We start from the raw sequence: 14,927 nt of genomic DNA, 5'->3' as shown, positions 1-14,927 counted from the left end.
GTGTGTGTGTGTGTGTGTGTTTGCATGTCTCTGTCTCTCATGCCTCTGCCTGTGTGTGTCTGTGTGTGTGGAGAACATGCAAAATATGTTTGCATGTCTCTGTGTGTGGTGCGTGTGTGGAGAACATGTCCGTGTGTGCAAACATGCAATGTAAAGCCTCAGGCACATTATGGGTTTCCTTGTTTCTGTCAGTATGTTGCACTGTTAGAATGCAAAAATTCTCCTTTTCTTAGAGGAAGTTTGGCTACATGTGAGACAGGTAATAGGAGCACTGTTGCTCTCCCTGACTCCACAGGGGCTCTTGAAAGGGTAAATGGTCATTGAGGGGGAAAAAAAATGTTTTAAAGAAATTATTATGTCTTGGTACAACAAAATTGCAGGCAATCAAGTAGACTGAAATGGTAAAACATATTTTTTTTAAATAAATAAATAAATAAATGATGTTGAGCTAGACAGCTAGACAATAAGGCTGTGTCCTTTTTAGCAGATATCGATTTAATTTCCATTTCCATCTTGGCTTTGTCTGTTATGTTGTTCTGTGTGTATTATAGACCAGACTTGAGTGCAACTGTGTTTAAATGTGTTGTTTTATTTTATGCACCTGTCTAATTCATCTAATTCAATTCATGGGTTCCTCCATGTGTCCAACTCCATGTCCTTCCCACTTGTGCTGTTCCTCACCTGACAGACCACCTCTCCATCTCACAGACCACCTCTCCATCTCACAGTTCCCTCTCCATCTCAACCTAGCAACCTGATCCGCATCCTTTGCCAGAACAAGCCTGACCACTAGAAGCCCTTTGGAATGAGGACCTCACTCAAGAGGACCTACTAGCAAAGTTACAAAATTGTTACATTTCAAGCACTTTCACCTGTTCTGATAAAGTTCTAATAAATAAGTACCAATAATAATCAAAAATCTTGTTTCTATTTTTACCTTTTTTATAACTGAATTTCCTCATTTTGTCACAATCATGATCAATCATGATCCTAAATGTGATCTCACAGGGGTAAATGGCAAATATAGGCTAAACCATAAATTATGTCTACTGTATATCATTGGTACTTGAGCTAAAGTAAACATCTGTTAAGTATTTTTACATAAATTATTATGGCTGTAGATTTAAAGGCCTAATATTGTGGTGGGTCCACCAGACTCAGGAACATTGGCTGTGTAACACCTTATAGTGTCAACGTGTCTGTAATTTTCCCTTTGGGTAAGGCATCAGATTTATCCTTTTTTTGGCCATTCAAATAGATTTTTATTCACATACATACTAGGCTGATAAGAAATAAGAAAATAAATAGTAGTTCAAGAAAACACATTACAATAGTTCAAGAAAACACCTTACAAGGGTTAAATGCAAATTCAACTCAAACGTTTTATTTAGGCCTATTTATTTATTTATATATTTATTCATTCAATCAATCAATGTATCTACCCATCTATCTATCTCAGCTTCTTAAAACGATATTAAGATATGCATTAATCATATAACAGAATATTTTGCTGCAGGCCATGACTGTTTTACTATCAGCCAACCGTGACCCTACTTTTTGTCTCAAGGCTTGCATTCTGCTTAAATGTTAAACTGTGATATATCACGTATATTTCTTACCCATGGTAAGTTGTGTTAACTGAAGTTATAATTACAATATCATGGCAAAGTAGGTAGACCTAGTATGCCTATTGCATAGTGCAATGGATTAGCTGTAATAAAAACGCATGCAATTATAACACGTGGTTGGAATATCACATGAAGCTTCAGTGCTTTAGATAACTGTTTTATTTTGTCTGGTCACATTGCATGTTTTATATTGTGTGTGGACGATGTAGGATATCAGACATTAACTGGTGCACGTTTTTCCGAGATCCTCATACGTGTTGTCTCACTTTGCAAAGACTTCGTGGAAATGACAACCTCTCCAAGGGCGGAGGAAAATCAAAGCATGCGTTAAGAAACAGACAGGGCCGTGTTGAATAATATGCCAATGACCCGAGCCATGATCACCAGACAAACTGGCACACCGGAACCTCAGCCAAACATAAACGTTTATTATTTTTCATTTGATTGAGTGAACAGTTTCTAAATATGCGATATCGTCTTGTGTTGTCAACTGGAGTAAATGAAAAATAAATATATTTAGCCTAGCCTAGCCTACAGATTCTAACAAACAACACACGCACTTCTCAAATATCGCGTTAATAGCCTACAGTGCTAGTTTCGGTTTCGTTGGGAACGCAGTAGGCACTAGGCAAAAGAGAAAAGGAAAAGGGAGGAAAAACGGTCTGTTTGCCGAATTCAGAGGACATAAATCAGGTGAGATACTTGTTGTAGACTTTGGTAACCATCGATTGCGTTGACAAATTTAGCGAAGCCTAGAGTTTTACAATGCGCAGCATGACCACTGGTCCGGTCGGGTCGGGGGTGTAGGCTATTGCATGAAATCATAACATAAAGCTGCAACCTCGTTATTTTATTAAGTCCTTTAAGTGACTACATTGGCCAAATAGACAAACTACATTGGCCAATAGAATGTATTTTTTCTGCAATGAGCCGAATGTGTATGACCCACAGACGTTATTCTATGTACATGGTGGCCATCATGGAGGTATTATATATAACTGGAGAGAGTGACAAAGTCCCGCCCTCCATACAAATGAATGGTGGAGGCTAGGCTAGTAAATCCGGCCAATTCATAGTCAACGCCATATTGAACACTGGGGCTCAGATCCAGCGCCAGTCGGCTCTGACCATGCGCCAAGTTCTAAAGCTGGAAATGACGCATGAACCACGTCGATTTTTATTGGATATTCTGTAAAAAGAGAGTTGTCCTCCAGTAAGAGGGTGGCGATAATGCACATACTTTGCTTGCCACGTAACAAGAAGAAGAAAAAGTTGCTCGGGAACGCGCATGGAGTCCGAGTGGAGTCGCCCTGAAGCGCAACTTAATTTCATTGGATAACACAGCGGCTCTAACTAAGAGCGGTCTGCTTGCTGTCCTGCTGCAAATATGCATTCGAACTTGATGTGAAATATCCGTAGTCGAACTATAAATAAACTATTCGGTTTTTAGTGCCAAGTGTAGCGCATTTTTACAGTTTGTAAAAAGTTTGTTTTTTATTTTATTGTTTGCCATCTCATAGCGGGTGCTCTAAACGTATTCTAGCGTTGGCCCATGACCAAATCAAGCCAATAATAGCTAGTAGCCACAATAATGACTGAAGCCAGAGCCCTCAATAGCCACCCTGTTTTGAAAATTATATTGAAGATATTCAATATTATTGAAGATAGTATTGAAGATAACGCACAGAACGGTCAGCCTGAGCGGACAATTACGTCCCCAACTCATCTAAAATGTGGTGTCTTTACTTTGAGTTGTACACCGCAGATGGTAAAGTAACGGTTAAAGAGAATGTTGTCTGCGGACTCAGCAAAGAACAGTTTACTTACGCATCCACGACGTCCAATCTTCGCGCTCACCTGTGGAGTTACCATCCAAATGAGGCAGCGGTGTCAGAGGCACAGTAGACGGCCAGAGCATCGCCAGGCGTCCAACATCGTATGATTGCATTTCCGTAAATCCTAAATTATGTCCAGGGTCTGCTATTTACTTAGGCTGCAAAGCACAGGTATTTATTTGAGGTATGCTTATTCGAGGCAGACCTTTATTTCTTACATTGTACGTTATTGTGAGACATGCGTTTTGTTTGGAGCGGCATACCAGCTATCAAACGCAGACGATTTTCGGTTTTGGTATGGGATTTAATTTACTTTTTGACTTGTATTATATAGTTAAATGTTGAGGCTGATGGGCATTTAAATCTAGAGGGTATTTGATGATCACTGTAAAGTTTCGTGTAGTTGAAAAAGTGTGAGACAAGGCCTTTTTCATTCATTGAACGTGCACTGTGCTCTAATGGAATCCTTATTGCATAGCGAAGTAGCCTAATTGAGTTTTTTTTAATTATGCATGGTTTACTTTTTATTAAATTCGTAGGCTGGAATGCCTCGCGGCAATATTGTGTTTAAATGTAGTAGCCTAGTGCTTCAGCCTCTGGCAAGCTCCAAAGGGGGCGGCTATAGGTTGAGAGCAACGTGTTGGAGACCCATGGTGTAACGAGACAAGGTCTTTATGCCGCTGTTGTGTAATTTATTGTCTTTAATCATGTTTAGGCTACGTTTGTTCGGGACAAACAACAACGAAACAAGATCAATACAATTTTCTTTATTTGTTTATTTGTCATATGATGGATAAACAACCATAATATGCACGTCTTCTCATAGGATCCTCAAGAAATACGCACTGAATAACGTTTGGCTGTAGCCGCCGGATAGGTACCCGCCCACCAACATGTACGCGCATGAGAGCTCGTGCCCAACATGGATTTTCGTGCATGGAGCTGGTTCCAAATGCTCCATGCAGCGCCATATTTGAAAATGGCGTATGCTAACATGCCGAAGCTAATCTGCACGCTCTTGACCCCCTGGTGGCCATACACGGATCCATACGTTGTGTGTTCGTCGTACTTTAGGCCCACCCTAATTGGATATCACCTTCGTCGCAAATAACCCAAGCTACCATTTCGACACGTCTGTCACTACAACTCACAACTCTTCCGGGTGCTGACGTGAGCCATTTCCATACCTAATGCTGAATGAAATAGCTTGCTTAGCCTACATAGTTGCGGTCAAAATAAAAGCAGAGATCCAGCGTCTCGTCGTGTTTGATTCGTGCGAGAGTTCAGAGAAAGTTCAAGGCGGGTTATGTTTTCACTGTCAACAGCTGATGATTGCATAATGCTAAAATCCATTCCTGGTATGGAGTAGGCCGCAGTGGTGGGACCACACTTTAGCCCGAGAGTTTCAGGTCCAAGACCAGCCCACTTTTTCTGTTTTTCACTTAACCCTTAAACAAGCAGAATAATCATTTTATTTAATGAAGACACTGTTATATATTGAATGAATTATTTAATGAAGACACTGTTATATATATATATATATATATATATATATATATATATATATATATATATATATATATATATTTTTTAGGGCTGTCAATCAATTAACACGTTTAATCTAACTTTATCGCACTGTTCCTACTCTAGAGGCCACTGTTCTCACCCAGTTTGGCCTAGCCTACCATCAAAACTGTGTGATGTACTGACAATTGGGCTCTTGGACAATTCAGCCCTCTAGGTCACTTGAGTGGACTTAGAAACATAACTGAGCCCTAGCACCAGGTCTTGTGAAGCTTTGTGCAAAAGTAAATCAATATAGAATGAAAAATTAGTACTTTAGACCATTATTTACCAAGGTATGCTCATACGTTTTGTAAAATGCATACTTGTAAAATGCATACTAAAAAAAAAAAAAAAAATGCATACTGACAATAAAAGCCTTACTATGTAACAACCTCCAGAAGCATAATCTTGGTCTCAAATTAAAGATAACACTCTAAGGTTTCTTGTAGACTATTTTGTATGTCAGGTGTTCTGATATGGAATGACTACACAAAATATGGAATGATTACACAAAAGTCTCTATTTTTGCATTTACGTTCTTGGTTCAGTGGTTGTGTATGACAGACTATACTGTACATCTGCACAACTAATATTGGATAAAACAACATGAAGATTAAATTTCTATGGATTCTTGTGAATATTTCAGTACCCAAAATATGTTACATCCAGAGGTCAGGGTAGCACCAAAAGCGGAGGAGCATTTTTGATTAAATGAATAAGACATAGTATAATTAATCTGACAATGTAAAACACTATACAGATTGTACATAAAAAAAAAAAATTTGGATTCTGAAGAGTCCAAGCTTTCAATTAGTGTATAATATTACTATGCTACATAGCAATAAGGTGCATACAATTGATTTTGAATGTAGGGGGGAGGTGGGGGGGGGGGGTACCAATGTAGGTACACTGTTTGTTAACAGGCTAATGAATTACATACTCTGTGATTAATTAATCTAAATTAATCACATGCATCCATTTGCTATGAACATATCTTAAAAACAAGTTTGGCATATGAGTGAATCAATGAACAGCCAAACCAACATTATAGACTTTAAAGTTCAACGTGTCTCTCTTTTAGTGTAATTTTCTCTTTGGGTAAGGCATCAGCATAGTGCCTGGTGTCAGATTTTTAGCATAATAAATGCAAATGACTGAAGTTAACACTCACTGTCATTGACATGTGCAGAGGCTACCCTAACACCAAGGTAATGTGTGTAATACCACCTATGATTTATCCTTTTTTTGGCCATTCAAACATGTAGATTCAGTGTTTCCCACAGAATTGAATTCTATTTGTGGTGGTAGGTTTGTAGAATTAACTTGAATGCAACAGTTTTTAACAAAGTAGCGCAGCTTGGTTATGATGCAAACTTAAGCACAATCAACTTTTATGCCAACAACTGCAGGATTGTTAATGTTTTCTTTAAACGTGCATGTAGGCTGTTGAGATAGAAGTAGAGGATGTGCAAAGGTGCACATGGCTCTACTGTAAACTAATTCCATCCCATTGAAATAGTACAACATGGAAAATCATTGTGTGGTGGTCAGTGTTGATACTGTGGTGGGCCGCCACAAATAAGTCAATTTATGGGAAACGGGAAAAAATTTTATTCACATAATTACTAGGCTGTTGCCTTTTCTATCCAGTAGGTGACAGTCCAGGATAAGAAATAGTATTTCAAGAAAATAAACTAAATAGTAGGAACAAAGAAATTAAACGGAAATGCAAACGGAAATTTAATGTGTGAAGTTATTGGAATGGAAATAAATGTAACCACCTTCTACATACTTTTGAAGACATTTTGTTTCAAGTCTGCAACAAATGTAGTCAATTTATTAGTAAGTCTGTCATATAGGCTCAGCAAAAGGCTGGCGGCTAGCATTATTATCATCAAGAGGTGCTACTTCAGACTTGACGAACTCCTATGGGCAACGGAAATTCCTTACTGCAGAAATAGTAGATTGATGCTCCTGTCAACAGTATTGGTCTGGGCGATCTTTTTAAAAAGTAGGCCTAGGCTAAATGTTTCATTCAAAGCAGTGCTTTCTCGTCTGCCTCCTTCAGTCACGATAGCCAGACTGCACTGGATCAAAGGTCACTATGAAATGTGATTACCGGTAATCAGCGTTACGCTTTTTAACACGTTATTTTCACTGCCCTAATATATATATATATATATATATATATATATATATATGAAATATACTTCACAATATATTTTGAAATGTAGGCCCATGTAAATTGTAAATTGGCTGCAAAAATATATTTTGACACATTTTCGTTCTATTTTTGAAATAGATTGTATACTTTGGATTTTATGAGTTGTATCTCCCGTGATATGTTGCTCTATTAAGGTATGAAAATAGTCAAAATGGTAAACATTGTAATGTTTTATTTGATAAACAAAACGGATACAATCTTTATTTGTTTGGTCATTTGTTTTCACTTATTTTAAAAATGGATTTCATAATAATTTCATTAAGTTCAAGTAAAAAGACTGAACAAATGAACAAGTAAGAAATGCAATTCCTCTCATTTCCTGTGAAAGTTAAGGAAGCAGTTGCGCGTGGTTTTCCCGGTGACAATGCAGAGACGACCACCACATTTATGACAGGAGATGGTGGTCTGTCCATCTGTGCAAAATCTGCACCTTCCCTTCTCAGTAAAAACTGGAAAGTGGTCCAGTTGATCTTAACGGACGTCATCCATGGGTCTTGGGGTTGTTGGTCTTTGGATGCATCTGGAGGAAGGCATATCTTCCTCCCTTTTCTTGGGGGGACTTCCTTTCTTCTTTTCACTATACAGGAGTGCATCTGCAACCTCTAGCCTGAATAACTTGAGCCTCTTGTACTTTTGCACACTAGGGCTGGGATAAACGATTATTTTTTAAACGATTAATCTAGCGATTATTTTTTCGATGCATCGATTAATCTAACGATTCATTTTTTCAGTCCGATTCGATTTCGATTCGATTCGATTATCGATTATCTCCCCATTAATTCACTAATAGCAACTTATACATGTTTATTTACATATCTGAATGAAAAAACATGAATTCTTTAACATTGCAATATATGTTTATTGCTCTTAAGATTCCAAAATAAAAGACTGAAGTGAAAGTACAAGTGCAAAGTAATGCATTCTTAGTCAGAGGTAGCATTCAATAAAGTTCAGTAGGCTATGTGTATGTCTAATTGAGTGCCTGTCATTTTAAGACGTTCGTGTGGGAATCCTTGCAATTAACATTAACACAGTTAAAAGGCTGCTGATGTGTGGATGCAATTCATAACGTAGTTTGTTCAAATAACAGTTCGTACTTCTCCTTTGGACAAGCACTTTTGAGTCTTGGAAAACACTTCTCCATTTGCATCGGGATTTTGCAAACAGAGTCAATAAAATGAGCCCTGCATGAGTAATACAAGCAGCTGCAAGTAAGCATGCTAAACTTGACATCCAAACAGTATTCTAATGTTAGCTTTGAGATATATGGTATAAAATTCTCGCCAAAAGTTTTCTGTACCTGTACCAACGTTTTGTGCTTGTAAGAATATTTTGTGCTCGTAAAAATGATTTGTGTACATGTAAAAATAATTTGTATCTGTAAAAATATTTTGTGCATGTAAAAATGGTTTGAACATCTTCAAATCCGTTTTCTCACTGTGTAGAATTTTTTTTTTGTGAATTTGCGAACGATATTTGCACGCACGGATTTTCCATTTGCAAGTGCGCATCTGTTTTCTACAGACATGAAACAGATCTACAGGTACGAAACGAATGTACAAGTACAAAACTTTTTTACAAATTTTCCCAAAACAGCCAATCACAGCACTGCTTACTGAACGGCCAGTCAGCCGATCAGCTCGCTTCTTTAATTTCTGAAACGCTGGACATAGAAAATACTGCTCTGGGTACATGTAAACACCACAGTTCAGAAGAGGTGAAACACTTAAAAAAGAAGAGCTATCTTAGCTAACAAGCAAACAGCTCAACTTAACTCTATTCCTTCCCTACTCTAATATCATTAACTAGAACTAATAAAATTCGGATCAATAGTATTATTATTAATGATATAATTGTTCTGTATAGTTATTGTGTTATAGTGTTTTCCGACTAGTCATTCCTCCCTTTGTATTTCCCACGTTATATGTGCGGTGCTTTCACGTAACGTTAGCAGAGACGGTTGATAAAAGCAGTATCTTTGACGTTAGCTTAGCCCAGCCAATACTAGCCCAGTTAGCTGCCATTACCTATTGTTACCTACTAATTACCTATCCAGTGCTCGCGTTTTAAACTATGCTGTTTATTAGTTCTAGTTAATGATATTAGATTCATAGTAGGGAAGAAATAGAGTTAAGTTGAGGTGTTTGCTTGTTAGCTAAGTTAGCTTGTTACCTAAGCTAGCTAGAACATAACAGTTACTGCTACATGACCAAAAAAGTTCCGGGTGGCTTAAGGCTGACTATGACTAAAGACCCATTCATTCTGGACTTAAAAGACAGATTTCACACGCCCTAACCATTGTACTTTTACACGAAATTGGGTAGTTTACCATGTCTCATTAAGAGTTATTGTTCCCACAGGGTTAGTATTATTATTAATGATAATTGTTCTGTATAGTTATTGTGTTAGAGTTTTCCGACTAGTCATTCCTCCCTTTGTATTTCCCATGTGCGGTGCTTTCACGTAACGTTAGCAGAGACAGTTGATAGGCTGATTGTCCGTTCAGTAAGCAGTGCTGTGATTGGCTGTTTTGGGAAAATTTGTAAAAAAGTTTTGTACTTGTAAATTCGTTTCGTACCCGTAGATCTGTTTCATGTCTGTAGAAAACAGATGCGCACTTGCAAATGGAAAATCCGTGCGTGCAAAAATCGTTCGCAAATTCACAAAAAAAATTTCTACACAGTGACAAAACGGATTTGAAGATGTACAAACCATTTTTGCATGCACAAAATATTTTTACAGACACAAATTATTTTTACATGTACACAAATATTTTTTACGAGCACAAAATATTCTTACAAGCACAAAACTTTGGTACAGGTACAGAAAACTTTTGGCGAGAATTTTATACCATAGAGATAGGGCAACTGCTTGATTGCACACTGTAACTTAACCTCGTTTAGTCTCCTCAATTTAGGCTACTATGTTGTGATAAGACCTAGCAGAGTTTACTTTAACTTTAATGCAGTGGTTTTGAACAAATTTGTGCAGCATGGTCACGATGCTAAGCGGATTTAATAGCAATTTAGCCCACTGTGTTCTATGCAGTGCTTCTATGTGGCAACAACAATCCTGAATATTTTGTTAAATGCACATGCAGAGGAGGAGCAGCGGGCTCGTTACGAGAGAGAGCGGGCGGGGCGAGGAAAGGCTGTGTGAGTAAAAAGTGCAGCTCAATTAAATGATTTTATCTTATCTTTAATTTAAATAGCAGGCCTACAACATAGAACATCAATGTGTGGTGGCTGGTTTTGATTTCGTGGTGCCCAGCCACAGATTAGTCAACGTATGGAAAACACTGAAGATGTAAAATTAAAAATATTTTGCAGCACATGTTATGCTTGACGAATCGACGCTCATATTTTGCGTCGACGTATTTTTTGCGTCGACGTCATCGATTACGTCGACGCGTTGTCCCAGCCCTATTGCACACCAAAGCTTTTGGCATCCCAGCAATATAGCAGCCATGCATTGCTAATGTATATGTCAGTCATTTTGCCAAAAGAGGCCATTGTACCAGCAGTGTTATTTTGGTACAGTGCAAGGCCACTATCATGTCCACAAGATCTACTCCACCCATGTGGACATTATATGGACATTCAGATGCACAATGAGTGGTATGGATGTGAAGAAGTTGTCAATGTAGATAACACATTCTGATGGGTTCTTGATTGTCTTGCAGAGTTTAACCACAACACTGGCTCCAACTCCTTTGATAGGAGTGAAATGTGCTTTTCCCAGTGTGTGGCAGGAAAACATACATTATCCCAGATAAACCTGCCAGATAAGCCCCAATGGTGAGGTTTGCTCGGAAGATATTGTCGGAGAGACCCAGCCTTTGTTTCCTTGCAGGGGACCATCATTTAATCTATTGAGAATTGGGTCTCACTCTCAATTTCAAGACACTTCTTCCTTACATGCTCCAGAACTGTGACTTTGCAGAGCCGATCCTGGGCAGGGTCAGACATGTCGTTATCTTGAAAGTGGATGAATCTTGAAAAGCATTTAAACCCTTTTAACTGGCATCACATCAGCGACCTTGGGAAAACTTGTGGCCTCTGCCCAATAATCATCCATAGATGGCATTCTAACCACCCCCATGATTAAAGCAATGGTCCGGAGTAGCCTAGGGTCCTTTGCACCATGACCTTGAGCAAAACACCCACCACTTTTTTTGGGGGGAAAGCCTGTACAAGTCCTGGCAGAAAGCAATGCATAAGGATGTAGTGTAACAATGCCCAGTTCCAGGAATGCACTAATATTTTGTTTGTAGTACCAGTTTGCAACAATTATTAGTGAACACTAAGTTGTAAAAAGTTCGGAAAAATATTAAAAACTAGGGATATACCAAAACTCTTTTACAGGCTTTTCCCAAAACATGGAAGTAATGTCAACGCTGCAGTAGTCATTGTAGACAATTATTTGTCATTCATAGGTTGTTTTTTCACACATAGGCCTATCAAGACCAAGAAGCTATAGCCTGCAGTATGAGGCATTTCAAAACCAAAATCATATGCTGCATTTTGACTAACATACGTATTACGTCGGCCTATACCTAGTCTATGACTCCTCTGGTTATGGTTCCCATCACATTAGTGTTGTTAAAAAAACTCACCAAAGAGTTTTTTGCACCTTAAAATAATTAGTGTTGCTAATATTCTCTCAATGTTGATTTGTCATTATCTGGATACATTTTGTTATTCTTTTGACAGGTTCCTGTAAACATAGGCTGAGGCCCTAAGGAGAGATGGCTTCTTCAAGTGGTGAGTTCTAGCCTGATTTTACAATACAAAAGGCTTTATATTGATAAGATAACTGTTAACATGTTTGGTGACATTGATATTTGAGTTAAACAACTTATCAGACTACACCCCTACATCCTAGCAATCCAAAGCAATCCAAAATAGTTTATCTATCATTGCCAACTGTAGCTGAAAAAATTGTCTGTGAATGGTGAAACTAAAGCAAAATCTTTATGGCTGCCTGTCACTCCAAAAATATTGATTGTGACAGCACTTACTCCCCCAATGCAATCCATGAAATACAAATATGGAAAACACCCGTATAAAGCAAATTAAATGAAATATATATAAAAAAAGTTTTTCTACAGTCTACAGATTTGCTTCACAGTGCATGCAATATCTAATCTGTACAATGGATAGTTATGTCACAAATAGTATGTAAAGAAAACCTGTAGAAAAAATAACAACATGTAAACAAACCTCTGTAAAGTTGTATTGTGTTAATTAACTGACAGAGTTCCTAAGGATATGTAATATAAATGGGATCTTAACTGAGTGTTCGGTGAGTGAGTGTTAAGCACTAACACAGCTCTTTCTGCTCTGCGTCAGGTTCAGCTGCCCTCAGACTGGTACTGCTGGGTCTGCCTGGAGCAGGGAAGACGACCGCCGCAAACGCCATCTTGGGCCGAGACGTCTTCCCGGAGTGCGCCACCACGAATAGCTCCATGCAGACACAGATCATCGGAGGGAGGAGCATCTCGCTGATTGACACTCCGAGCTTTCTAATGGGTTCATCTCCGAGCGACGGCGGTCAACCGAGCGGAGAAGACCTGGAGAAGTGTATGTGCGCGGCCGCTCCGGGACCCCACGCCTTCCTGCTGGTCGTCCCTCTCGGGAGGCCTCTCTCGGCGGAATTGACCGGAGCCGTGCAGTGGATCGGACAGAGACTGGGCGAGGACGCCCTGAGGATGACCGTGGTTTTGTTCACCAGGAGGGAGAGGGTCACGAGGCGGGAGTGGGACAGCTTCCTGTCGCGACAGGAAGTGCGGGACCTGATCGGACGCTGCGGGGGAGGGTGCCACGCTGTGAACAGCAAGGCGGAGATCGAAGCGTGCCAGGTGACGGAGCTGCTGGAGAAGGTGAAGGCCATGGCGGAGAAGAGGGGAGGGGGGCACTACGCGACTGACAAGTTCCTGGCGGCACAGAAGAAAGCTGAAGCAGAAAGGGAGGATGCGAGTGCTGTGGTGGGGAAAGAAGAGCGAAAATGGGGGGATATGAGAAAAGAGATGGAGATGAAGCGGCAGATGAGACAGAATGCGAAGAGGAGAGAGGAGGAGGACAAGAAGAGACGGGAGGAGGAGAGGAAAAAAAAAGGAGCAGCTGGAGCTTCAAGAGCGGGAGAGGAGGAGGAAGCAGCGAGAGGAGAGCGAGAGAGTGCAGAGAGAGAGGAGGAGATTAGAGGAGGTGAAGAACAGACAGCAGCAGGAGAAGAGGAGGCTGGAGGAGGAGGAGAGACGACAGGAGGAGATCAGGGAGCGACTGGAGGAGGAGAGGAGGCAGCAGGAGGAGGTGGCCAGGAGACTAGAGGAGGAGAGGGAGAGACAGGAGGAGGTGGCCAGGAGACTAGAGGAGGAGAGGGAGAGACAGGAGCAGGAGACGCAGAGGCTGGTGCTGGAGAGGAGACGCAGGGAGATGGAGCGGCCGAGTGAGGAGGAGAGCCAGCAGGTGGCCAGAGGAGGACGGCAGCAGCAGCAGGACGCATGGTGGATGGCGGAGAGGTGCGCTGCAGTAGCAGGGTCCTTCATGGCGCCTTTTTTCAGACGCTAAAATAGATAGATAGATAGATAGATAGATAGATACTTTATTGATCCCCAAGGGGAACTATACCTCATATACAGACAATCAAATAGAGGTATAGGCACAGACAGACAGACAGACAAACAGTTAGATAGACAGATACGTTTATAGATAAATACATGCATGATTGGGGTTGGAAGACTGGATGGTAAATGGACAGAAAGTTCCACAGATATTTAACCTTGATATAAACACTAGCCCCGTTTACATGGACATGTTTAATCTGATCACAAACAGAGTAATGGCTTAATCAGAATGAAAATGCCTCATGTAAACACCTCAAGCGATCAGATTCAGCCCGATATGACAACATTTCCAATCAGATCAAGAGAGGAGAATTGAAAAATCCACCCATGTAAAGAGATACTTCCATTGTTGAATAGATAAGTCACACCATATATTTGCAGCTCAAATTAAATGACAATAGCCTTATATTATGTAGGCCAGCGGTTCCCAAACTTTTTTTCCCGCGGACGACCTTCTACGTCCTGACTCGGCCCGCGTACCCCCACCATCCGACACATAAAAAAGTAACACATTCTATTGACGCATTCCAGGCATCATGTTTAATTAGCCGCCCTACATGATAACAAATAACAAAATCAAACTGGTCTATGAGGTTTCACGCTAAAAAGTGGAGGACAAGATTAGACTGCTTAGTAAGCACCTCACTGCAAACCAAGCACTGTGGCAGTTTCCCAATCCACGTGAAGCCTAGGGCTATATGCCTCATCATAGGCCTACTTTCGTTTTCATCGCGCAGTCATTTCTGTCTCGTCCTTTCTTTTATCCCCCTGCGCTCCACCTCCACCCTTATCATTCTGCCCCCCATCACATTGTTACCTGTCTCCTGCTCTGTTTCTCTCGCTTCTCCTCCGATCGCTTTAATTCGGCCTTTTGGACAGTGTCTATGTTTTTAGCCAGTTTTCCATGTTTGCGTAGCCTTCTACCTATATACTTCCACAAAACTAACGCGCTAGATATTCTGACTGCCTGTAGGAAATCACGTGCATTGTGGGTAGCTTATTTTTTATTGAAAACATAGCCTACTATGCTATAGAGTTTACAAATGATT

The 14,927-nt window shown here is 40.1% G+C and overlaps 1 protein-coding gene across 1 annotated transcript; it reads left to right on the top strand.

Annotated features, from left to right (window-relative positions):
• Positions 1-2,230: 2,230 nt before the first annotated feature.
• Positions 2,231-13,817, top strand: LOC143124253 (GTPase IMAP family member 1-like). The gene is made up of 3 exons (XM_076285670.1): positions 2,231-2,321; positions 11,966-12,016; positions 12,605-13,817. The coding sequence occupies exons 2-3, from the start codon at positions 12,001-12,003 to the stop codon at positions 13,702-13,704; spliced, it is 1,116 nt and encodes a 371-aa protein (XP_076141785.1). The 5' UTR covers positions 2,231-2,321; positions 11,966-12,000; the 3' UTR covers positions 13,705-13,817.
• The last annotated feature ends 1,110 nt before the right edge of the window (positions 13,818-14,927 follow it).

The sequence above is a fragment of the Alosa pseudoharengus genome, unplaced genomic scaffold (assembly GCF_046254945.1).
Source record: "Alosa pseudoharengus isolate Yale_2024_CS ecotype anadromous, Long Island Sound unplaced genomic scaffold, YU_APseudo_1.1 YU_APseudo_1.1_scf_1, whole genome shotgun sequence".
Lineage (NCBI taxonomy): Eukaryota > Metazoa > Chordata > Actinopteri > Clupeiformes > Clupeidae > Alosa > Alosa pseudoharengus.
This window is presented reverse-complemented; position numbering and strand designations above follow the sequence as displayed.